General features: G+C 32.3%; 1 protein-coding gene across 2 annotated transcripts in view; it reads left to right on the plus strand.

The window, feature by feature from the left end:
- Positions 1–27,439, plus strand: part of LOC127729628 (phytanoyl-CoA dioxygenase domain-containing protein 1-like) — a 40,062-nt gene that overhangs the window by 6,408 nt on the left and 6,215 nt on the right. For both annotated transcript variants that reach the window (XM_052237483.1, XM_052237484.1), the window contains exons 5-9: positions 554–609; positions 14,476–14,538; positions 15,624–15,645; positions 20,608–20,733; positions 26,382–26,510. In XM_052237483.1, coding sequence (XP_052093443.1) covers positions 554–609; positions 14,476–14,538; positions 15,624–15,645; positions 20,608–20,733; positions 26,382–26,510 — 396 coding nt within the window. The remainder of the gene's footprint in view (positions 1–553; positions 610–14,475; positions 14,539–15,623; positions 15,646–20,607; positions 20,734–26,381; positions 26,511–27,439) is intronic.

Genomic DNA, 27,439 nt, shown 5'->3' on the forward strand with positions numbered 1-27,439 from the left:
TACTAACTATTGCCCTCGGCTTTGCCTCAAGCAATAGTTGGTATCTCAGGGACAACAAACTTGCTATTACCCTCATAACCAGTCAATAGGTGTATACTATTATGAGCCAAATGTTGTTTATTATTTATATTTATCAAAAATGCTATTTTCTAATTGGCATCATAAATATTGAATAGATATAAGAAGATGTGGTATGAGTGCCAAATGAGACAACTCTCCATTCAAGTCAAAATTTATAAAAATAAACCATTATAGGTCAAAGTTCGGTCTTCAACACGGAGCCTTGGCTCACACCTTATATTAGAAAGCATAATCAATGAACTTTTCATAAATTTGGTAGAAAGAAAGGATTTGAATTACAAATTTTATCAAGGTTCAATGGCAGATCTTCATAAAATTTTACCCCCTTTAAAAATTCCAAATGTATGTCTCGCCAAAAAAAAAAGAGGAATTGATGAGTAAAAATTAATTTCAGATAATAAATGCCCTTAAATTATAATATTACTTGTCAATGTATTCCAATGAGGTAATTAAGGATTTCTCCTTTTTACAGCATTACATGTACTGAATCCAGTTTTTAAGAAGCTGACATTTGATGAAAGGATAAAGGTATTTATATATAGAAAAACAATAGTAAAATGTATTACTTCATTTTAATTTGATATGATAATGAAGATAGATTGATTTTTGGTGTTTAGTGTGGTGCCACTTTCAGCTCTCTTGACTATTTCATGCAAGCCAGTTTTTATATGACCGCAAAAATTTTTCGGTCGTATATTGGTATCACGTCGTCATTGTCATCCGAAGACACATTGCTTTCCGGACAATAACTTTTGTTTAAGTGTATGGATTACTATGAAATTTTACCATAAGGTTTATGATTACAAAAGGAAGGTTGGGATTGATTTTGGGGGTTATGGTCTTAACAGTTCAGGAATTAGGGACCAAAAATGGGGCCCAAATAAGCATTTTTCTAGTTTCCAGATAATAACTTGTGAAATGGTGTATGGATCTCTCTGAAATTATACCACAAGTTACCATATCACAAAGGGATGGTAAGAATTTGCTTTGGGGGTTATGGCTCAAACTGTTTAGGAATTAGGGGCAAAAAAGGGGGAAAAACAAGGGTTTCCAGGTTAATTGACAATTACTAAAGTACAAAACATAATTTTAAAGCAGTGTAAGGGAGGTAATTCAAACACATATTGTCAAATTACATCCCTTACACTGCTTGTAAATTATTTATAAAGAAATGTATTGTCTTTAGGTGATTAGCTGTCAATTTATTTTTAGAAGTTACTATTTTTAAAATGTTTAATAAAGGTAATTTATTTATAGCCATGATTATGTATGTGAAGGAATTTTATATTTAGGTATTACTATTTAATGTTGCTGATGGAGGCTTTTTAATTTAAAAAAAGCATTTTTCTAGTTTCCAGACAGTAACTTGTGATTAAGTGTATGGATCTTTCTGAAATTGTACTACAAGGTTCCATACTACAAAGGAAAGACTGCAATTGAGTTTGATGGTTAATGCTAAAAGGGGGATTCAAAAAGTTGGGGGGAAGGGGGGTTTCCAATTTTTTCAAATTTGGGTAGCGTCACTTTTACCGTTCTTCAGTTATGTCCCTTTATGACTAAATGCTATGCAAGCGGTGGCATCATTAGTGTCCACATGTGGACACTATCCACATTTATTTTAAAAGGGTTCATATTTTTTTTTCAAAATTTTCAAAATTTCACACAAATTTTTGAAAAGTTTCAAGAAGAAATCTTCAATTGCATAGTATTGCGCATTAGATTTGTAAGATCTTTGACTACATTTATTTTGTGTCAGAAACCTATATTATGTCAAAAATTTGATCACAATCCAAATTCAGATAGTATCAAGCTTGAATATTGTGTCCAAATTTGCCCCAACTCTTCAGGGTTCGACCACTGCGGTCGTATCAGGCTGCGCTCAGCGAAGCATTTTATTGGATTATATCTCAAAAATTTAAGCAGTTAGAGTAATATTAAGCAAGTAGAATTGATCAAAAGGTTAAGGACTTTCTCCTGAGGAAGTTGAAGAAAAATTTGACAATCCATTTTGGAGTTATTGCCCCTGAAATGTCATTTTGTGCAAATTTCACAGTTTTTGGTTATTATCTGGAAAACTAAAACAGACAGAGAGATTTTTTTTAACAGTTAATATGACTAAGACAATAAGATCTACAAATAAGTCAAATGGTTGAAATTGTAGATTGACCCCCTTATAGAAGTTATTGCCCTTGAAAGGCGGTTTTTTACAGCTTTGCACACAAGCTATAATAAATAACGAGAAACACTGTATAAACAAGCAAAAACATTCAGCACAAGAAGATCCACTAATCAGTTATAATTGCCAAAATTATCAACAGACTCTGATACTCCTTATAGAAATTATTTTCCTGAATGAAGATTTTATCCATTTTTTGCACTTTTGTCAAAAACTAGAGGAGTTAGAGAAAAACTTTAAAAAGCCAAATAAAAACACAGTAACATAAGATAAGTCAATATGGTCAAATTGTCACACTATTTATTGCCATTAAATGAGTTTTTTCAATCTAAACTGACCTAAAAAAATGATATAAAATATATATAAAATCAATAGATAAGCAAACATAACTAATTGCAAGTAAGGAAAAGAAATAAATATCAAAATGGCATATTTTTTACCAGGTTAGCGGTTCTGGCTCTTGGGTGTCTCTTTAAATTGAAAGTTTTGTCTTTTGAGCTGTTAGTTGCTATTCTTCAGAAAAACATAAAATTTGTCAATGAATTTACATTATCAATGAAGTAAATCGCATGTTAAAGCATACCAATAAATCTTTGAAAGAACAAGAAGTTATTACAAAACTTAGAAAAGAAAAGCTATGCAGTTACTAAAGGATTTTTTCTTATTCAAACAAAGGAAGTTCTATTCACATAAAGAGCCTTATACCAAAGAAGCTTTATTTGTGTAGAGCCACGTGGTTGATCCAGTATAGGTCCTAGAGGGCTTATCTCTTCAATTGCTAATAAAAATTAAAAATCTCATGTTTTTCATGATTTCTATGACTTTTTTATGTCCCCGCCATAGTGGAGAGGGCATTAAGTTTCAAAATTGGTTTCCTTCCTCTAACTTTAGTTTGCCTCAACCAAATGTTATGAAACTTATACACAATGCTTATTACTACAAAACACAGATCAAGTTTGAATTTTGGTGGCGTCACTTTTACCGTTCTAGAGTTATTCCCCTTTACAAATGGAAAAATTGCTAATTTTTTGGCTCCGTTCTCTAACTTTAGTTTGCCTCAACCAAATGTTATGAAACTTACACACAATGCCTATTACCACAAAACACAGATCAAGTTCGAATTTTGGTGGCGTCACTTTTACCGCTCTAGAGTTATGCCCCTTTACAAATGGAAAAATTGCTGAAATATTTGTTTCTTTTCTCTAACTTTAGTTTGCCTCAACCAAATGTTATGAAAATTATGCACAATGCTAATTACCACAAAACACAGATCAAGTTCGAATTTTGGTGGTGTCACTTTTACCGTTCTAGAGTTATGCCCCTTTACAAATGGAAAAATTGCTAATTTTTTGGTTCCGTTCTCTAACTTAAGTTTGCCTCAACCAAATGTTATGAAACATATACACAATGCTTATTACCACAAAACTCAGATCAAGTACAAATTTGGGTAGCGTCACTTTTACAGTTCTGAGTTATGTTCCTTTTTTAATGTTATATGCAAGCAATGGCAACATCTGTGTCCCATGGACACATTCCCCATTTATTTTAGCATAAATTAGTCCAAAAAAGTATCTCTCACATTTTCAGGAATTATGTACACACACACCCCCCCCCCCCCCCCCCCCCCCCCCCTTTTCCTTTTTCAAAATTCTTGGATCTGCTCCTGGAGCTTCATCGTTCCAAGAAGTAAGTTCTATTCATAGAGAGCCTCATTGTTCAAACCTATGTTTCTTCAACTCAGTATGTGGCAAATTATAAATCCCCTACCGACGAAGTTGAAGGGGACTTTAGGTTTGCACTCTGTCCGTCTGTCTGTCTGTCCATCCGTCAGTCCGGCAAATCAGTTTTCCACGATTTTTTCTTCGTGCTTGAAGATATTGATTTGATATTTGGTATATAGTTGAATCATGACTAGTTACAGATCAAGTTAGAATTTTGTTCCGATCTGATGATTTTGTGCAGAGTTATGGTCCTTGGACTTAGAAAATTCACAAAGTAATCAGTTTTCCACACTTTTTTGTGTCATGCTTAAAGATATTGATTTGATATGTGGTACATAGTTTTTTCATGACTAGTTACAGATCGATTTCAAATTTTGTTCCGGCCTGATGATTTTGTGCAGAGTTATGGTCCTTGGACTTAAAAAAAATAATCAGTTTTCCACATTTTTTTTCATCATACTTGAAGATATTTATTTGATATTTGGTATATAGGGGACTATGTATTTCAATACTCTCAGAATGCTTGTTTTTTATATGCCATCTCTTTCTTACTGTGGTAACAAAGTTTTGACAATTATTAAAAAAATTTGCCCATAAGTTCTCTGATATAAATATTTCACATTCCATCCTTAACAGAGGGAGGTATATTTAAAGGTCAATAACCATTTTAAAATGCAAATGATAAACACTAGATAACCTTTAAACCCTTTGTTATCCAGATGATTATATGTATAGAATTATAAAACACCCCTGACCAGTTGCTGCCCTGGTCAGTTCTTAGTTACATTATTTACTTAATAATTTAGTGATAGACCTAAGAAAAAACTTAAGATAACTTGAGAAAAACATCTTAAATAATTTGTCCAACACCTGTATCAACTACGTCTACGTCATCATTTGGTCTCTGGTAGATATTCATCTCATTGGCAATCATACCACATCTACGTCATCATTTGGTCTCTGGTAGATATTCATCTCATTTTCAATCATACCACATCTACGTCATCATTTGGTCTCTGGTAGACATTCATCTCATTGGCAATCATACAACATCTACGTCATCATTTGGTCTCTGGTAGATATTCATCTCATTTTCAATCATACAACATCTACATCATCATTTGGTCTCTGGTAGATATTCATCTCATTTTCATTCATACAACATCTACGTCATCATTTGGTCTCTGGTAGATATTCATCTCATTTTCAATCATACAACATCTACGTCATCATTTGGTCTCTGGTAGATATTCATCTCATTGGCAATCATACAACATCTATGTCATCATTTGGTCTCTGGTAGATATTCATCTCATTTTCATTCATACCACATCTACGTCATCATTTGGTCTCTGGTAGATATTCATCTCATTGGCAATCATACAACATCTACGTCATCATTTGGTCTCTGGTAGATATTCATCTCATTGGCAATCATACCACATCTATGTCATCATTTGGTCTCTGGTAGATATTCATCTCATTTTCATTCATACCACATCTACGTCATCATTTGGTCTCTGGTAGATATTCATCTCATTGGCAATCATACAACATCTACGTCATCATTTGGTCTCTGGTAGATATTCATCTCATTGGCAATCATACCACATCTACATCATCATTTGGTCTCTGGTAGATATTCATCTCATTGGCAATCATACCACATCCACGTCATCATTTGGTCTCTGGTTGATATCCATCTCATTTTCAATCATACAACATCTACGTCATCATTTGGTCTCTGGTAGATATTCATCTCATTGGCAATCATACCACATCTACATCATCATTTGGTATCTGGTAGATATTCATCTCATTGGCAATCATACCACATCTACGTCATCATTTGGTCTCTGGTAGATATTCATCTCATTGGCAATCATACCACATCTATGTCATCATTTGGTCTCTGGTAGATATTCATCTCATTGGCAATCATACCACATCTACGTCATCATTTGGTCTCTGGTAGATATTCATCTCATTGGCAATCATACCACATCTACGTCATCATTTGGTCTCTGGTAGATATTCATCTCATTTTCAATCATACCACATCTACGTCATCATTTGGTCTCTGGTAGATATTCATCTCATTGGCAATCATACCACATCTACATCATCATTTGGTATCTGGTAGATATTCATCTCATTGGCAATCATACCACATCTACGTCATCATTTGGTCTCTGGTAGATATTCATCTCATTGGCAATCATACCACATCTATGTCATCATTTGGTCTCTGGTAGATATTCATCTCATTGGCAATCATACCACATCTACGTCATCATTTGGTCTCTGGTAGATATTCATCTCATTGGCAATCATACCACATCTACGTCATCATTTGGTCTCTGGTAGATATTCATCTCATTGGCAATCATACCACATCTACGTCATCATTTGGTCTCTGGTGGAAATTCATCTCATTGGCAATCATACCACATCTACGTCATCATTTGGTCTCTGGTAGATATTCATCTCATTGGCAATCATACCACATCTACGTCATCATTTGGTCTCTGGTAGATATTCATCTCATTGGCAATCATACCACATCTACGTCATCATTTGGTCTCTGGTAGATATTCATCTCATTGGCAATCATACCACATCTTCTTAATTTTTAAACAAACTTCATTGTACAAAGAACTTTTTAAAATCTATACTCAGTAAAGAAAGTGACTTTTCATATCTCAATTTGACTTCAATTACTATTTTCTCAGTCTTTTCACAATCAGATAGAAGCCAGGAGCATTAACATTTTAACATCATTAAACAGGGGTCTCATTGGGGGGTCTGATCCCAGATCCCGCTTATTGTTTTGTCAGAATCCCGCTTATCATTGCAATAAAAGCGCTTGTAATTTCACGTGTCCCACCCAACTTCGTTTCTTGTTTTCACACAAAATAATTTGACATTCACATGTCACGCTTGCAAAAAAATCGGCCAATCCAGCATCATGCTTAGACCCCAATGAGACCCACTTAAACTAGTTGAGATATTTAAAAGGATAAATATGTTAATCATGTTCAATAATATATTCCTTATGTAATACATTGTGTTAATGCATTCTGATTTGAAATTTATACAAATGTCAACCATAACATGGACACAATAAGAGAGGGATTAACTTAGTGCTGAACAGATATTGTCAGATATCACACTTAAAACTGAAAACAAGCAAACTTTTTTTTTTCTTCTATAACCAACATTTAAAGTTTTCCTTTGTGTATTTTGTTGGATTTGGGAATTACTTTTAAATTAAGGGACTACATGCAGGTATTGGCTGTCTTCAACACAGACCATTCTGCTTGTGTGTGTGTGTGTATGATAGGGGCGTTGATTTTTTTTAAAAATAAATTGATTGTAAACTTCTAGAGAAATAAAAACGGTTTAAGAAGGGTAGTTCAAAAAAGTTTGTTTCTTTTGACAATTTGAAGAAGAAAAAAAAATAATGTAAGTTATGGATCCCATGATTTTATTCTTCAGATTGAAAATATGAGGGAGAAAAAAAGTTGATAAATTAATTACTGTATCTTGTAACATATTTATTGAGATTCCCCCATTTCTATTTTATATATTTATTGAGATTTCCCCCTTTTTCTATTTGATACATTTATTGAGATTTCCCCCTGATCTAATTGATATATTTATTGAGATTTCCCCTATTCTACTTGATATCCCCCATTTATTAGTCCCCTACCGACAAAGTCGAAGGGGACTTTAGGTTTGCACTCTGTCCGTCTGTCTGTCCAACCGTCAGTCCGGCAAATCAGCTTTCCACACTTTTTTTCTTCGTTCTTGAAGATATTTATTTGATATTTGGTATATAGTTTTGCCATGACAAGTTATAGATCAAGTTCGAATTTTGTTCCGGTCTGATGATTTAGTCAAGAGTGATGGACCATAACTCTGGACCATATCTAATGTTAAAGTACTATGTTAAACCACATTTCTGTACAAAGGGAGATAACTCATTTTTTAAAAGACATTCTTTGGTGAATTATTTGAAGAATTTTTTGGCAGGTTTGTTTGTTATTTTGTATAAACTAATTTTCTGAATGCTATATATATATAAAAAAAATTATGAAGTGAAACCCTTTAATTAGATAATAATCTATTTTTATTAATGTATATATTACATTACATTGTGTAGATAAAAATTATTGACATTTTATAGATAAGTTACAAATCTATATTAGTTTGTGACAAATAAAAGAAAAAATATTTGGAACTATTAATTATATTTGATTATAATTTGAAAATAGATATACACTGTATTACATCATATCTAATTTTAGAGAACTATTAATCATATCTAATGTTAAAGTCTTTTCCACACTTTTTTTCATCATGCTTGAAGATATTGATTGATAATTGGTATCTAGTTTTATCATGACAAGTTATACAGATCAAGTTTGAAATTTTGTTTCGGTCTAATAATTTTGTGCAGAGTTATGGTCCTTGGACTTGAAAAATTCACTCATTTAATCAGTTTTTCACACTGTTTTTAGTCATGATTGAAGATATTGACTTAATATTTTCTTTTTGTTTACACCATGACAAATTATAGAACAAGTTAGCTTTTTGTTCCAGTATAATGAATTTTTACCCTGTAGGGGACTATGTATTGCCATGCAATACTCTTAGAATGCTTGTTATTACATCTTTCTGCTTTGTTAGTAGATTTGACCTTTGGCCTGAGGATTGATAGAAATGAGTCTTAATTGATATTTTCTAGAAGTCAGAATAAGTTGCCTTTTATTAGCACATACTTACAACTTATCGTCCAATTAAATTGCTTGAATTTGCCTTCTAATTTTCATAGTACATACTTTTCCCGTGAACTAAGTAACTACGCATGAATGACCACAAAGGTAAGATTTCATTGTATCGTAATCAAGATATTAAAACAAAAACTGCCACTGGCTATTTTGAAATAAAAGCTGTGTTCCAAATTAAATTAAATAGTTTATAATAAGTTTTCACATTGATTTTTAAATATCCTGCTATTAAAATCTTTGGATCTAAAAAATGTTTTTGACGATTGTAAGTTTCTTTCATTTAAATAAAGAGTAACAAATATGGTTCTTTATACCTTGATTAGAGTACAACGCCATCTTAAAATTGTGATAATTTATCATCCATGCAATTACTTTGTACACAAAAAAGTGTATACTATGAAACCTTGTGAAGGGAAATTAAGGCAACTTGATATATTTTGCATGAATTGATTGATTGATTGATTATTGAATGGTTACTTAATGTCCAATGGCAAATATTTCATGCATGTTGAGGACGATGTCATGAATTGAAAAAACGTGATAATGTATGAAGAGAATGTGCCACCTATATATATCAGGGTTTAAGAACATCAGTTGTTAGACCTGTTCGTCAAATGCGATTTGTTAAAATATACTATTCACTTTTTTGGTCTTTTGGAAAATGTTGTTTGTGCTGTATTTAGACCCCTCTACCAAGAAATTTGTTTTACATGCACACATATAAAAATTGCGGTTTTTATCCAACGCAACCATAGGTTTGAACGTTGTTTTCAATTTAGACTTGTATATATATATACGCAATCATAGGTTTGAACGTTGTTTCCAATTTAGACTTGTATATATATATATATATATATATATATATATACATGTTCTGATAAATAGTTTTTACTTTGAAATAAAAAACATAAACCCTAGTATCTTTGATCTATTGGTAATTGCTTTTTAATGACTATTCGCTAGACTATCTATGGGGACATACCAGGGGCGGATCCAGCCATTTTTAAAAGGATTTCCAAGTTCCAACCCAGGATAAAAGGGGGGGGGGGGTTCCAACCAAATGTCCCATTTAAAAGCATTTATCTTCCAAAAAAGGGGTTTTCACACCCCCAACCCCTGGATCCGCCACTGCATATACTATCTATATGTTTCAAATTTATTATAGCTTTAGTTTTATTGAGAAATTGAAAAATGTTTTCAAGACATGTAAAGCTTCCACTGCAATTTAATTTTGGTCAATTTGTTTTGTCATCTTCTCATGTAAAGAAGTACATGATGGTAAAACACCGCTTTATATCAATAAACAAACTTACACCAACAGCTACCATCTTTTCATTCTTGAGTCAAGAGCCTTTTAAATTCACATATTTTGCAATGATACTAGTGAGTAGATTTAAAAAACTTAGTTAATGAGCTCCATTTAAAAACACCTGCGATACAAGAAGTCAGCCAAAGTAAATTATCATTAGAATATGGCAAAGTGCTCTCGACCAAAGAAATTGTAGGATTGGATGCCTCTTAATTGTGAAGAATAAATGTAAATCATGTTCTTAGTAAAGGATTATCCTATTATTTGGGTCTATTTACAGTTCAAAACAAAGAGTTTCTATGAGTTACAACTGCCCCGAAGCACATTTATTAGATTGAAAGGATTTATCACACAGTGATTGAATCTGACTAAAAGTTGAATTGTGAAACAAACAAAAATCTCAAAATAATTTGAAGTTTACTGGTGCAGTAAAATTTGTACCGTGAATGTTATTATGAAAATATTAATAACTTCAAATTACTAAAAAATTAAACAATACCAAAGCAATAATGCAAAAAAAGAAAAAAAATCTTTCAGATAAAAAATAACCTAAATCTTTAGCTTTCCAAACTTTGATTACTGGATCAGCGGTTGGGAAGAATAGTTATTTCCAATATTCCGATAAAAAAAAAAAACAGGAATTGAATTTTGAACATATTAAAAACTTTAAAAGGCATTATTTTTTAACACTACCCTGACATAATGAAATAATATTTGATGTAAAAAGCTGAACCAAAATATTGGCTTTGAAATAAAATTTAGTTTACAGTTCAAAACAAAGAGTTTCTATGAGTTACAACTGCCCTGAAGCACATGCATTAATTGATTTAAACTGTAAATAAAAAAAAAGATAATTCCTCACTAAAATATTACATGATTTACATTCATACTCACAATCAGGAACCATATACAATTCCTACTTTTTCTTTCTACTGTTGTGTCACCTGATATCTATTACGCATTTTTTTTAAAAATATTTCCCAAATGATAAGAAAGTCCTTACATCACTAAAACTAATCCATAAATGACATGCCGAAAAAGGAAGTCATTCATCAATTATAAACATTGCACTCACAAACGCTAACACTCGTACTTAATCATGAAGAAAGGGATTATCATTCTCTTACATATACATAGACCAATTAAAAGATTACTCAAGTTGTAAATATGTGCTAAATTGGATAGTCTATGAAAAGGTACATACTATGAAATTAAGAGCTGGGGGCAAGCCCCTCACTCTAAATTTCATAGTATATACCTTTTCATAGACTAACCTAGACTTAAACTATAATAAAGAATTATTTGTACTGTCTGAATGTAACATAGTGGAGAGCTAATTAACACTTTTCACCTGGAGCTGTGAACTGTTGTAGTACAAAGGTATCTGGTGTGGACATGTGTACTGCCCAGGTTTGTATGTACTCAATTAGTGCTTTAGTTCTAATATGGAGCATACCAGTGTCAAGGGGTGGTATGGTTTGGGGCAGTACCATTTGGTATATTAGGGAAGTTAAAGTGGAGCATCCAATATTTGTGGTGGGGATGATAGGTACCGGTATTAGAGTATTAGTGAACTTGTAAATAGTTCATGGATTATTCCATCACCGTTGAAATAACAGGATGTGGATTATTCCATCTTAATATTATTGATGTAGTGTATTGGCTATCACATTATTTAAATCAGAAGATTAAAAATTAATCAAAAAAGGAAAGCAAGTTTAAAATATGACTCAGTGATGCAATGATGCAATATTACCAGACCAATGACTTCAGAGAGTTGGAAAGGGGAGGGTTATTCAGAAAATTAAACAGATAAATTTGTTCTATTTAACAGACAGTTTAATTAAATAAACTAGAAGTGTGTAGATATGTTCTATAAATTTACAGGGAGAATAATAGCATCCTAATTATCTTGATTATGTTAGTGTGGCTTGATTAATAACCACAATTTAAAGAAACTAAAACAGACCCCCCTTTTTAATGTACACAGTCATAATATGTTGAGATGAGTTTTTGTCAATAAACAAAATCAGTGCAATCATTCCATACACCAAATAAAGTTGACCTATTGCTTATAACTTAAGAAAAAACAGACCAAAACACAAAAACTGTACAATTTTAGGTTTAGTATTTGAGAGAATTATTGTGTGTGTCTGTTTATGTTTATTAATATACATATGTATATTAAAATTCAAACTGTGACAATTACACATAAATCAAAGCACCAAAAATTCATTTAAAGGCATACAGAAAAATTAATATTACAACAGGTCATGTTAATATTTGAGTATCCTTAGTTTTAATGACTTGTGTATATAAATAGAACATATATCTACTTAAGATGAGGTTGAGGGTTTATATATATTATTATTATTCATTTTCTTAGTCAGTAAAACTATGGTTATAGCTTTGTGTTTTACCCTTGTCCATCTGTACCTACGTACGTACGTACCTACATACGTACGTCCGTCCGTACGTACGTCCCAAAATTGGTTTCCGTTCCCTACCTTGAGTTTGCCTCAACCAGATGTTATGAAACTTATACACAATGCTTATTACCACAAAATATAGATCAAGTTTGAATTTTGGTGGCGTCACTTGAACCATTCTAGAGTTATGCCCCTTTATAAATGGAAAAATTGCAAAATTTTTAGTTTCCGTTCTCTAACTTAAGTTTGCCTCAACCAAATGCTATGAAACTTATACACAATGCTTATTACCACAAAACACAGATCAAGTTTGAATTTTGGTGGCTTCACTTTAACTGTTCTAGAGTTATGCCCCTTTATAAATGGAAAAATTGCAAAATTTTTAGTTTCCGTTCTCTAACTTAGGTTTGCCTCAACCAAATGTTATGAAACTTATACAAAATGCTTATTACCACAAAACACAGATCAAGTTTGAATTTTGGTGGCGTCACTTTAACCGTTCTAGAGTTATGCACCTTTATAAATGGAAAAATTGCAAAATTTTTATTTTCTTCTAAATATCAAGTAATTTTTATTCGACCCCAAAACATTTGCGGTCGTATATTGGTATGACATTGGCGTTGTCGTCATCATCCGAAGACACATTGGTTTTCGCACAATAACTTTAGTTTAAGTAAATGGATCCCTTTGAAATTTTAGCATAAGGGTCAATATCACAAAAGGAAGGTTGAGATTGATTTTGGGGGTTATGGTACCAACAGTTAAGGAAAAAGGGGCCGACAATAAGCATTTTTCTAGTTTCCAGACAATAACTTGTGGAACGGTGTATGGATCTCTCTGAAATTATACCACAAGTTTCCATTCCACAAAGGGATGGCTAGGATTTGCTTTGGAGGGTTATGGCTCAAACTGTTTAGGAATTAGGGGCAAAAAAAGGGGAAAAACAAGGGTGTCCTGGTTAATGGACAAATACTTTGGTACAAAACATAATTAAAAGCAGTGTAAGGGAGGTAATTCAAATACATCATTTGAAATACCTCCCTTACACTGCCTTTAAATTATGTATAAAGTAATTGGTTAATGAACAATTAAGACAATTTAAAAGCAGTGTAAGGGAGGTAATCCAAATACAATGTTTTGATTACCTCCCTTACACTGCTTTTAAATTATGTTTAAAGAAATGCATATTTATAAAGGAAGACCAGTAAAAATATCTGCAGAAGTTGCATTTTTTTTTTACAAAAAAATCCATATAATACGCAACAGCAAAGTGTATTGCACAAAAGAGAAAAAAAAAAGGGAGGGTAAATTTTTTAATTTTTTTGTGGGTGAGTGGGGGTCAATTCGCAACAGCAAAGTGTATTGCACAAAAGCAAAAATTGAATATAAATTCAAATCATATAACCAATTCTAAGTTCTTTGACTACAGTTATTCTGTGTCAGAAACCTTTTATGTGTCAAATATTTAATTACAATCCAAATTCAGACCTGTATCAAGCGCGAATATTGCGTCCATTTTTGCGCCAACAGTTCAGGGTTGGACCTCTGCGGTCGTATCCAGCTGTGCTCCGCAAAGCAATTTATTATTGTTTGAGGAAGTGAGAGCACTTAGAGGGAACCACAACCTTTGGCAGGAAAACTGGCAATCCTAGCCAAGAGTGGAGTCACACACACCTTTCCACTGTTTGAAATTTTTCTTCACATTTTTCTCATTAACTACAAATCATAGCTTCCTAAAATGTGGTATCAAGCTTCATGTGAGGGTGCTTTATTGTGAGATACGTTTTCACATCCATCTCTTTTCAACAACCTGTTTACAGAATACCTGTAGTGGGGATATCAATATGACCAATAGCTCAAAGTTCAACTGGTTTTTTTTCATGAAATCAAATTTGGTATGGAATGGTTAAACTTTATACTATGTAATAAGAAGAAATATTTGATATATCCATGTCTATATTTACAGGCAATAGCTAAGTCAATCAATCTTGTTGATCCAGTTGTTTGTCAGAGCATGTACATTTTCAAGGTAAGAATTACAAAACTAGGGCAGTCTTTTTGAAAAAAAAGCATTAATCAAATGTCTTATCCACAAACAATAAACATATGCTTCAATGATTCACTGTTAAAAAAATGTCTAAATGAAAATCCTATATAAAGTAACATTTTCTTCATTCACAAAACTTGTCAGATTAAAAGAAAATATGCAGATAAACTTTTTGAATTGATGTGAGAGATGTGCATCAGTTACAGAATCATACGATGAGGCATTTAAATCTTCACAGTTCATTACATGTGTTTGAGTTTCATTTCCTTTTACAATGCATTTAAAATCAGGAAGGGTAATTTCGGGTCATAACGTCTTTGCTAAAAACAAAAAAATAGTCACTCATGAAAATTTCCCTTTATACATTATATAGACACATTTAACCATAAAAGTGAAAGCTTCATCATTGCTTTTGTTCCCAGCATTGGTCAGCATACACAGGAAATATCTCAGCTAATTATAGCTTCTCTGAAAAACTAACATTTTTTGTTAAATCTTGTAGGAAGGACATTTCAAAGCAAATAACAAATTATCTATCATTTATTCAAAAGTGTCATGAAATTACTGTAAATTCAGAAATTATTGCGAGGTTTTTATTTATGCAAACAATGCGACTGGGTGACTATCGCAATAATAAGAACTCTCATTCTGATGTATGTTACTGTGGATTAATTAATATTCGTTGGATACCAATTTTCGTGGATTTCGTGGGAACAAGGGAACCACGAATTTAAATGTTCAACGAATTACAAATTTACTTAAGGAATGTATGCAGACTTTGCCAAAACCACGAAATTTAATATCCACGAAAATGCAAGTTTTTCTCATTCCACGAAAATTGGTACCCACGAAAAATAAATGAATCCACAGTACATATATCTGTATGCAGATTTTCATGATATCGCAATAATTAATCTCGCATTTTTGTCCATTCTTGAAAAATCGCAATAATTTCTGAATTTACATTGCTCTAATTTGTAGGGTGGCTTAAAAGCCTTTTAAAGGAACAAATATAAAACATATTTATTCTCTAGTTTGTATTAAACATTTTGTACTAAATATTTTAGCAACCAGGAATAGGAGGAGAAGGTATGTTGAGGTAATATATATCCTAGAATAGTGGCTGTTAGTTCACCTGCTATTTTGCATGTTCAATTTACTGTGAACCAAATTTTTTTGACATTATTCAAGTTACATTTTGGAAGTTGACTTTACAATTTTTTTTTTCATAATTTCATAATATTTTTAGTGTTTTTGTAGAAGAAATATCCAAGTTTGACATTTTTGCCACAATTTATATTCACATTATTTATAATTAATTTTCTTCTCGCCAAAGTGGTTAACAGTAGATTCTCCTGTGTGAGTTGGTTACAATATTTCTTTTCTTTAGATAGTTCAATTTCAATTTTTTTAGAACATTCTAGGTATGGTGAGTTTGAAGCAATAAAAAATTTAGCTATAGAGGATGGAGAAATATTGTCACCCATGAACAGAGGGAAAATTTCTTTCTCCTATATTTCTATCTTATGTGAAACCACATGAATCTATTGTACAATGCAAAAACTTTCACATAAGAAACTACCAATAACCAATCACAGCTCCTAGATTTACTGGTTAATTGCATGAGACATTTCAACTCAAATCTGATTTAAATGAGAGTTTTTAAATACCTTGCTTAGTATCATATGAAAGCTCCCATAGTAGATAATTTTTATCTCTATCCATCTTTTTACCATCCATTAAACTTCCGTGTTGAATGAACTCCTTTTGGTTTTTGGTTGCCATCAGGTTGCTGTCTCATTGAAATATAACACATATCTCCTTTTCTCTAATTCTTCGTCAATTTATCCCTTTCTGCACCCATTGTATAAAAAAAATTTAATCAACGTGTGGTTCGTTTGATCTCAGTTCTTCATTGGTTAAAATCCGATTATGACATCAAATTTTCTTGCTTTCCTCTGAATTTCCTATTGTGACGGCATGAAAAAAGGCGACCATGCCTGATGACGTCACATAGAAAGAACACATCTTTTTGCAGATCATTCAAAAAGAAGGAATAAGTTTGCCTGCATATTGTTTGAAAATCATTAGAGAAACAGATTCCACCACCAAATCTCGTGTAATATGATATTTATCCACTCTCGACAGTTAAATTTTAAATATTTATAATGCTCGGTGAGCCTCGCGTTTTAAATTTGAAAATTTAACTGTCTCGAGTGGATAAATATCGTATTACACTCGATGCAGTGGTAGAATCTATATTTATCATGTTTATATATGTTCCTATTTAATTTTTAGCTGACCTTGCTCAAATGTCAATTTAAAATCATCTTGCAGAATCCATTATCTGTGTCTCATTTTGTACTTATTTATCATTTGTGAGCTTTTGCCATCCCTTTGCATCTTGCATCCCTCGTATGTCTTCTGTCCTCCATCTGTCTGTTGTTCGGAATTTACTTTTTCAAAGATCTTCTCTGAAACCACTGGACCAATTTCAACCAAACTTGTACTGCATGATCCTTAGGGTATCTAGTATAAAGTTTGTGTTTCGATTCTTGTTCATCAAGTAACATGACCGCCATGGCTAAATATAGAACATTGGGGTAAAATGCAGTTTTTGGCTTATATCTCATAATTACACTAAGTAAGAGCAAATATGGACTTGGATAAAAATGATCAGCAGGTCAAGGTTATCTCTTGTGGAATTTTCAGAAAAATCAGATGACCAAATTTGGAGTTATTGCCCCTGAAATATCTTTCTTTTTTATGCCCCCGCTATAGCGGAGGGGGCATTAAGTTTTACCCTTGTCCGTCTGTACGTATGTACGTACGTCCCAAAATTAGTTTCTGTTCTCTAACTTTAGTTTGCCATCTACCACATGTTATGAAACTTATACACAATGCTTATTACCACAAAACACAGATCAAGTTTGAATTTTGGTGGCGTCACTTTTACTGTTGTAGAGTTATGCCCCTTTACAAATGGAAAATTGCTGAATTTATTGTTTCCGTTCTCTAACTTTAGTTTGCCTCAACCAAATGTTATGAAACTTATACACAATGCTTACTACCACAAAACACAGATCAAGTTTGAATTTTGGTGGCGTCACTTTTACCGTTCTAGAGTTATGCCCCTTTACAAATTGAAAAAATGCTGAATTTTTTGTTTCCAATCTCTAACTTAAGTTTGCCTCAACCAAATGTTATGAAACTTATACACAATGCTAATTACCACAAAACACAGATCAAGTTTGAATTTGGGTGGCGTCACTTTAACCATTCTAGAGTTATGCCCCTTTAGAAATGGAAAAATTGCAAAATTTTTATTTTCTTCTTAATATCAAGTAATTTTATTAAAATTGGAGTTATCTTCCTTTGTCCATGATTATAGTTGAATCAACTACAATCAATGCTTTATACAATGCAATGATTAATTTTGACTTCCACTGATAAAACACAGATCAAGTTGAATTTGGGTAGTGTCACTTTAATCATTATTGAGTTATGCCCCTTTATAAATCGAAAGATTGCAAATTTTTAGTTTCCATTCTGTAACTTAAGTTTGCCCCAACCAAACATTATGAAACCTATACACAATATTCATTACTACAAAACTAAGATCAAGTACAAATTTTTTGTTTCCGTTTTCTAACTTTAGTTTGCCTCAACCAAATGTTATTAAACTTATAAATACACAATGCTTATTACTACATAATACAGATTAAGTACAAAATTTGATGGCAACACTTTTACCATTCTTGAGTTATGTCCCTTTATAAACATAAAAATTGCTGAATTTTATGGTCCATTCTCTAACTTTAGTTTGTCTCAACCAAATGTTATAAAACTTATACACAACCGTTCTAGAGTTATGCGTGTTTACAAATAGAAAAATTGCTGAATTTTTAGTTTCTGTTCCCCTTCTTTAGTTAGCCTCAACCAAATGTTATGAGACTTACACACAATGCTTATTACCACAAAACTCAGATCAAGTTCAAATTTGGGTAGCGTCACTTTTACCGTTCTTCAGTTATGTCCCTTTATAACTATATGATATGCAAGCGGCGGCATCATCTGTGTCCACATGTGGACACTATCCACACTTATTTTTTGAAATTTCACAGTTTTTGGTAATTATCTTGATAAATATAACCGAAAGTGAGAAATTTTGAACAGTGAAAATGACCAGAACAATAATATCTACAAATAAGTCAACTGGGTGGAAATCATCCAAATGTTTTTTTCCCTTTTCGCCTTTTTTTTTTTTCGGAAACTAAAATTGATAGAGAGAATCTTTTTGATAGTAAAAATGTTCAACAAAATATGACCTAAATATAAGTCAACATGGATGAATCGTCAATTGACCTCTTAGTTATTACCCTTGAAAGACTTATTATACTTATTTTTTGTGTTTTTTGCAGAAATCATAATAGATAGAGAAATTGTAGAAAGTAAAGTTTTCAGCAAAATAATATCTACAAATAAGTCATATTGGCAGAAATTTTCAATTGAGCACTTATAGGAGTTATTGCCCTTGATAGATGTTTTTTTATCATTTTTTTTCCTTTTTAGAAGAAACTATTATAGATAGATAGAAATTGTAATTACATTGTTGCAAAGATGTTAAGCACAATCAAATCTACAAATAAGTCAACATGGCCCAAATTTTCAACTATTTCTACCAATTTATTAAATTGTTTGCTCAAACAAAGATAAATAGAGACCACCAGTATATAGCAAAAGTGTTTAGCACCATAGGAACTACAGATTAGTCAATCTGTCCGAATTGTCAACTCATCAGTACAAGACTTACAAAAATGCCACAAAATAAGATCTATAAATAAGCAAACATAACTGAATGTAAAAAAAAAATACTGTAATATCAAGAGGGCATATTTTTTCACAAGTTGAGCTATTTAGTTTCTTGGGAGCTTCTTGTTTAATCTTTGTTCTGAAACACTTGATAAAAAGGAATTAGATTGGTGAATAAAAATAGACAGAAGATATTAAAAACTCATAAGTTGAAGACAAACTGACAATGCCATGACATAAAACGAAAAAAAAACAACAAAAAGAAATAGAAATTGTTTTAAGGCAGTTCTTTCTCTTTTATGCATTAGTACCATCATTTATCAAAAATGGCTGTCAGAACTTCATCTCAGAGATGTTCTTAACCTAGCTGCCAACTTAAACTTAAACCGTAATTGAATGCTCCTCATTTCAAAGTTAGTAGATATAAGAAGATGTGGTATGAGTGCCAATGAGACAACTCTCCATCCAAGTCACAATTTGTAAAAGTAAACCATTATAGGTCAAAGTATGGCCTTCAACACGGAACCTTGGCTCACACCAAACAGCAAGCTATAAAGGGCTCCAAAAATGACTAGTGTAAAACCATTCAAACAGGAAAACCAACGGTCTAATCTATATAAAAAAGAGAAACGAGAAACATTTATGACCCACATCAACAAACGACAACCACTGAACATCAGGTTCCTACATTAGGTCCAGTAGCCTCACCTGCTGGAGATCTCATTGGCCAAGAAATGAAAAACATCTCAGATAACTTATCACACTACTATAGATTAGGTGCTTCTTTTTGTTGCATTATCTATTTTTCCCAGATAGTATGGGTTGACATTTTTTGATGATATACAGTAAGAGTCAAAAGAAGTAAATAAGGTTGTTAGAGAAGCACCAGACTAAGAATTGATTAAATCTTTGAACTTATAGACTTGCATCAGGGAACCAGTAGAAAAAATAAGAGGAGTAAAGGATGTAAATTTTAGTCATTACTTTTGCTGATTGTCATATAATACCTCCTTTACCTTGGTATATGCATAAGGACCTTTCCATGGTTATTTCAATGCATGCCCAGTGAGGACTTCCATGAGGTAAATGCATTATTTTTCTATAAATGTTTTGATACACAATTTGTTTTATTGTTAAGAAAGAGTTGCCTTTAGGCAATGGAAGTTAGCATGCTCCCAAAAGGATGATTTCAGATTTATATAGTTTTAAACTAAATCATTTTCCATTTTATATTTTAAGTTATTCCACATCAAGATTCCACATTTCTTTACACTGATCCTATGAAGTTGTTTGGAATCTGGATAGCATTGGAAGATGCAGCTGTAGAAAATGGATGTTTATATTTTATTCCAGGATCACATAAAAGTATGTCCTATAATTCACTATTCTCTTTAATTCATACTTTCACTTCATAATACATGTACATTGTATTCTGAATATTTCTTAATACTTTGTGATCATTATTATTTATGGGATACCAATTTTTATACGACCGCAAAAAAAATTTGCGGTCGTATATTGGTATGACGTTGGCGTAGTCGTCGTTGTCGTCCGAAGACACATTTGTTTTCGCACTCTAACTTTAGTTTAAGTGAATGGATCTCTATGAAATTTTACCATAAGGTTCAATACCACAAAAGGAAGGTTGGGATTGATTTTGGGGGTTATGGTACCAACAGTTAAGGAATTAGGGGCCAAAAAGGGGCCAAAAATATGCATTTTTGTAACTTCCAGACATAACTTGTGTGTTAATGTATGGATCTCTCTGACATTGTACCACAAGGTTCCATATCACAAAGGGAATGCTGGGATTGATTTTGGGGGTAATTGCCTCAAAATTTTTGGAATTAGGGGCCAAAAAAGGGGCAAAAAACAAGCATTTTTATATGGACAAATACTTTGGTACAAAACATAATTTAAAGCAGTGTGAGGGAGATAAATCAAATACATCATTTGAATTACCTCCCTTACACTGCTTTTAAATTATGTATAAAGTAATGGTTAATGAACAATTAAGACAATTTAAAACAGTGTAAGGGAGGTAATCCACATACAACATTTTGATTACTTCCCTTACACTGCTTTTAAAATATGTTTAAAGAAATGCATATTTATAAAGGAAGACCAGTAAAAATATCTGCAAATGTTGCATCTTTTTTTTTTACAAAAAAAATCCATATGAAAGATTTGACACCATATTTTAAGAAATTGTGGGGGGTCAATTTTTTCTCATTTCAGATTTCAGAAATTAAAAAGAATTATTCTTCAAATATTATTTTTTTTTCAAATTTCAAGAAGTAATCTTTAATTGCACAGTATGGCGCATTAGATTTGTAAAATCTTTGACCACATTTATTTATTTGTTATGCCAAATCTGACTTTGTATTTAGATTTATAATTTTGGGTCCAGTTTTCAAATTGGTCTACATTAAGGTCCAAAGGGTCCAAAATTAAACTTAGTTTGATTTTAACAAAAATTGAATATATGGGGTTCTTTGATATGCTGAATCTAAACATGTATTTAGATTTTTGATTTTGGGCCCAGTTTTCAAGTTGGTCCAAATTGGGGTCCAAAATTAAACTTTGTTTGATTTCAACAAAAATTGAATATATGGGGTTCTTTGATATGCTGAATCTAACCATGTATTTAGATTTTTTATTTGTGGGCCCCACTATCAAATTGGTTCATATTGAGGTCAAAAGGGTCCAAAATTAAACTTTTGTTTTATTTCATCAAAAATTGAATTATTGGGGTTCTTTGATATGCCAAATCTAACCATGTATTTAGATTTTTAATTTTGGGTCCAGTTATCAAATTGGTCTACATTAAGGTCCAAAGGGTCCAAAATTAAACTTAGTTTGATTTTAACAAAAATTGAATATATGGGGTTCTTTGATATGCTGAATCTGAACATGTATTTCGATTTTTGATTTTGGGCCCAGTTTTCAAGTTGGTCCAAATTGGGGTCCAAAATTAAACTTTGTTTTTGATTTCAGCAAAAATTGAATATAAGGGGTTCTTTGATATGCTGAATCTAACCATGTATTTAGATTTTTTATTTGTGGGCTCCGCTATCAAATTGGTTCATATTGAGGTCAAAAGGGTCCAAAATTAAACTTTGTTTTATTTCATCAAAAATTGAATTATTGGGGTTCTTTGATATGCCAAATCTAACCGTGTATTTAGATTTTTAATTTTGGGTCCTGTTTTTTAAATTGGTCTACATTAAGGTCCAAAGGGTCCAAAATTACACTTTGTTTGATTTCATCAGAAATTGAATTCTTTGGATTCTTTGGTATGCAAAATCTAACCATGTATTTAGATTTTGGATATTGGACCAAAATAGGTAAATTAAAAAATTTAAGTTCTTAGACCACATTCATTCTGTGTCAGAAACCTATGCTGTGTCAAATATTTAATCACAATCCAAATTCAGAGCTGTATCAAGCTTGAATGTTGTGTCCATACTTGCCCCAACTGTTCAGGGTTCGACCTCTGCCGTCGTATCAAGCTGCGCCCAGCGGAGCATTTTATTGTACATTCAATTTATAACATTTTCAGCTATTAAAGGCATTAATAATAAAGAACAATTTTATTTTACTTTCATTTTCATGTTGACAATCTATTTATATTATTTCTATTTATACTTTCATTTTCACTTCCTCTTTCATAACAACTACTATATTATGACGTCACGCTGTCTTTAGACAACCCGATTTTATACTTTTAGCATATGTCAATGTATTATCTGTATCCTGAAGACGTTGCCGTAGGCACTGTAACATGTAGATTAATAAACTTTCTGCAGCAGTCCCTAAAGTGTTGTTGTTATGAGACTTTCTACATACTGGTTTAAATGTTCAACAATGAACAATTTTTATGCCCCCGCCGTAGCGGTGGGGGCATTAAGTTTTGCCCTTGCCCATCTGTACTTCCGTCCGTACGTCCCAAAATTGGTTTCCGTTCTCTAACTTGAGTTTGCCTCAACCAAATGTTATCAAACTTATACACAATGCTTTTTACCACGAAACACAGATCAAGTTTGAATTTTGATGGCGTCACTTTAACCGTTCTAGAGTTATGCCCCTTTATAAATGGAAAAATTGCTAAATTTTTATTTTCTTCTAAATATCAAGTAATTTTTAAAATTGGAGTTATCTTCCTTTGTCCATGATTATAGTTGAATCAGCTACAATCAATGATTTATACAATGCAATGTTTAATTTTGACTTCCACTGATAAAACACAGATCAAGTTTAATTTGGGTAGTGTCACTTTAACCATTATTGAGTTACTGTGGATTCATTATTATTCGTGGGATACCAATTTTCGTGGATTTCGTGGTTAAAGGTGAACCACGAAATCAAATGTTTAACGAATAGCAAATTTCCTATAGTCTTATATGCAGACTTTGGCAAAACCACGAAATCAAATATGCACTGAAAAGCAAGTTTTCCTCAATCCACGAAAATTGGTTCCCACAAAAATAAATGAATCCACAGTATGCCCCTTTTTGTATCGAAAGATTGCAAAATTTTTAGTTTCCATTCTGTAACTTAAGTTTGCCCCAAAAAAACATTATGAAACCTATACACAATATTCATTACCACAAAACTAAGATCAAGTACAAATTTTTTGTTTCTGTTTTCTAACTTTAGTTTGCCTCAACCAAATGTTATGAAACTTATACACAATGCTTATTACTACATAATACAGATTAAGTACGAAATTTGGTGAGAACACTTTTACCATTCTTGAGTTATGTGCCTTTATAAACATAAAAATTGCTGAATTTTTCGTTTCCGTTCTCTAACTTTAGTTTGTCTCAACCAAATGTTATAAAACTTATACACAACCGTTCTAGAGTTATGCGTGTTTACAAATAGAAAAAATTCTGAATTTTTAGTTTCTGTTCTCTACTTAAGTTAGCCTCAACCAAATGTTATGAGACTTACACACAATGCTTATTACCACAAAACTCAGATCAAGTTCAAAGTTGGGTAGCGTCACTTTTACCGTTCTTCAGTTATGTCCCTTTATAACCATATACTATGGAAGCGGGGGCATCATCTGTGTCCACATGTGGACACTATCCACATTTTTTTTTTTGTTTGCTTTTTTTGTTGTAAAAATCTTTTTCCATAATGTACATTCTCAATAACGACGACTTTAGTATGAACACTAAAGAGATTTATACTGCTGAACTGACTTTAAATAAAGCTAAAACTAACAATGAACACTGCCCTTTCCTGGATCTTGATATCTATATCTTTAACGGAAGCTTAATACCAACATTTATGATAAAAGAGATGATTTTTCATTTCCTATTGTTAATTATCCACTTTTAGATGGTGCCGTTCCCACCATCTTATGGTGTTTGTTCGATTCACTCGTGTATGTAACAACGTATTTGATTTTAACGAAAGAAACCTCTATATTTTTGAAAAAATATTGCACCAGGGTTTTCGATATCACAAACTAATCAAAACATTGACTAGATTTTATCATCAGTACAAGGACATCATTCGTAAATATAAATCAACATGCAGACATCTTAAACGTTCAGGTATTTCACATCCAATCTGGGGACACTTTTACCGTTCTTCAGTTATGTCCCTTTATAACTATATTATATGCAAGCGGGGGCATCATCTGTGTCCACATGTGGACACTATCCACATTTATTTTATAAGCTTGTATGCAGACTTCGGCAAAATCACTAAATCCAATATCCTAGAATGTACATTTTTTCCTCAATCCACAATAATTGGTACTTATGAAAATAATTGAATCCACAGAAGGTAAAAACTTAAATCAGATGACTGAGATGTAAAGATTTTAATAGTAGACAATAAAGACATGTTTCATTTGCAAAAAATAATAACTTAGAAAACAGTGCAGGATCTCAAAGAAAACTGACACAGACTTGACAACTATCCAAATTAATGGGGGATATCCCCCATGTGAGGTGTTGACCTGAATTTTGAAATACTTTATTATATAAACTGAACACCTCAAAACAGGTATTCAAATGAGTTAGTGGATATTTAAGCACATACATACTCTTTCAAACAATAGAGTAGAAGATTAAAAACACTTATGACAATATAAGAGGCAGATTAGGTCCTCTTGCACTTAAAATCCCCCATGGATATTTTGAAAAGTTGGCAGGTATGCTGACAAGATAATTACCAGTATCAAAACAATATGATTATTTAACTATGAATCCACTCTAAAAATCATCGCTCAGATCTGCTTCCTGTGCATATGGGTCAAAGACTTAGATGGCCAGGTTGAAATGTTTTTCAACAAATTTCTAAATAATTCATCTTATCAAATGAAACATTTCTAAAATGTCACTTAGGTCTCTTTTATTGATATAACTCTTTACTTTACTACATATTTATACATCCCTTGCTTTCAAATTTTTGGCTTTTAGGATTTTTGATGAAGGTAAATCCAGAAAAACGCCTCAGACTGATGTAATTTATAAAGTGTTATTTCCTATTTTTCTGGATTCTACAGAACTTGTTTAGTTGAAACTAAAAAAAGATCAGCAATTTATTTCAACAAAAGGGTAAACTATGTAATCATCAATTATATATCAATCTAACAAATCAATAACAAGATATCTGCAGAAATCACTGTACAGAATTCAAATATTGATTATTGTAAGTTCTATATACCTCCAACACCAAATTTCAAAGAAAGACTGAAAATCAGAGCAGTTGTGACAGTGCTTTTAATAGCTCATGTACTTGACATTTACTGAAGGGCTTTTTTCGATTTGACTAAGAGAAATATTTGAAATTTTATACGCACAAAATATATCTAACAAAATGAAACTTGCAGTTTGTTTCATAAGATGAATAGTTGTGAATTTTCAAAGTTTTGTGCTGATTGATAGATTTATAAAGTATTTATGGTCCTTTTCTAATTAAGTTAGAAGATAGTAGGGAGATATCAAATAACAAGCTTTTTATCAGAATTTGAATATTATTATGTATTTAAGGTGGTATCTATGGCAACAGAAGAATGATCAGAAACCCAGATAAGAGTGAAGGACAGTCTACATGTACTTTCAGAGGTGAAACAGAAAAGTTTGATAACAACAAGTGGGTATCTGCACCAGTGAAGAAAGGTAATATAAATAAGAAGATGTGGTATGAGAGCCAATAAGACAACTCTCCATCCAAGTCACTATGTATAAAAAGTTAACAATTATAGGTCAAAGTACGGCCTTCAACACGGAGCCTTGACTCACACTGAACAGTAAGCTATAAAGGGCCCCACAATGACTAGTGTAAAACAATTCAAACAGGAAAACCAACAGTCTAATCAATATAAAAGACAAGAAAAGAGAAACACCTATAAACCACACCAACAAATGACAACCACTGAACAACAGGCTCCTGACTTAGGACAGGTGCACAAAAATGCAGCGGGTTTAAACGTTTTAACAGGCGCCAACCTTCACCCTAAACTGAGACAGTAGTGTTTGATAACTCCAGAATCTAAAAAATAATTTCAAAGTATTGTAGAGAATTTTTAAACATTCAATATGAATAAAATGAAGTATTTATATGACCGCAAAAAATTTTTTGTGGTCGTATATTGGTATGACGTTGGCGTCCTTGTCGTCGTCGTCGTCGTCCGGAGACACATTAGTTTTCGCACTCTAACTTTACTTTAAGTGAATGGATCTCAATGAAATTTTACCATAAGGTTCAATACCACAAAAGGAAGGTGGGGATTGATTTTGGGGGTTATGGTATCAACAGTTAAGGAATAAGGGGCCAAAAAGGGGCCAAAAATAAGCATTTTTCTAGTTTCCAGACAATAACTTGTGTTTAAGTGTATGGATGTCTCTGAAATTGTACCACAAGGTTCCATATCACACAGGGAATGCTGGGATTGATTTTGGGGGTAATTGCCTCAAAATATTAGGAATTAGTATGGATCTCTCTGACATTTTACCACAAGGTTCCATATCACAAAGGGAATGCTGGGATTGATTTTGGGGGTAATTGCCTCAGAATTTTAGGAATTAGGGGCCAAAAAGGGGCAAAA

This window comes from Mytilus californianus, unplaced genomic scaffold, assembly GCF_021869535.1.
Source record: "Mytilus californianus isolate M0D057914Y unplaced genomic scaffold, xbMytCali1.0.p SCAF_2, whole genome shotgun sequence".
Lineage (NCBI taxonomy): Eukaryota > Metazoa > Mollusca > Bivalvia > Mytilida > Mytilidae > Mytilus > Mytilus californianus.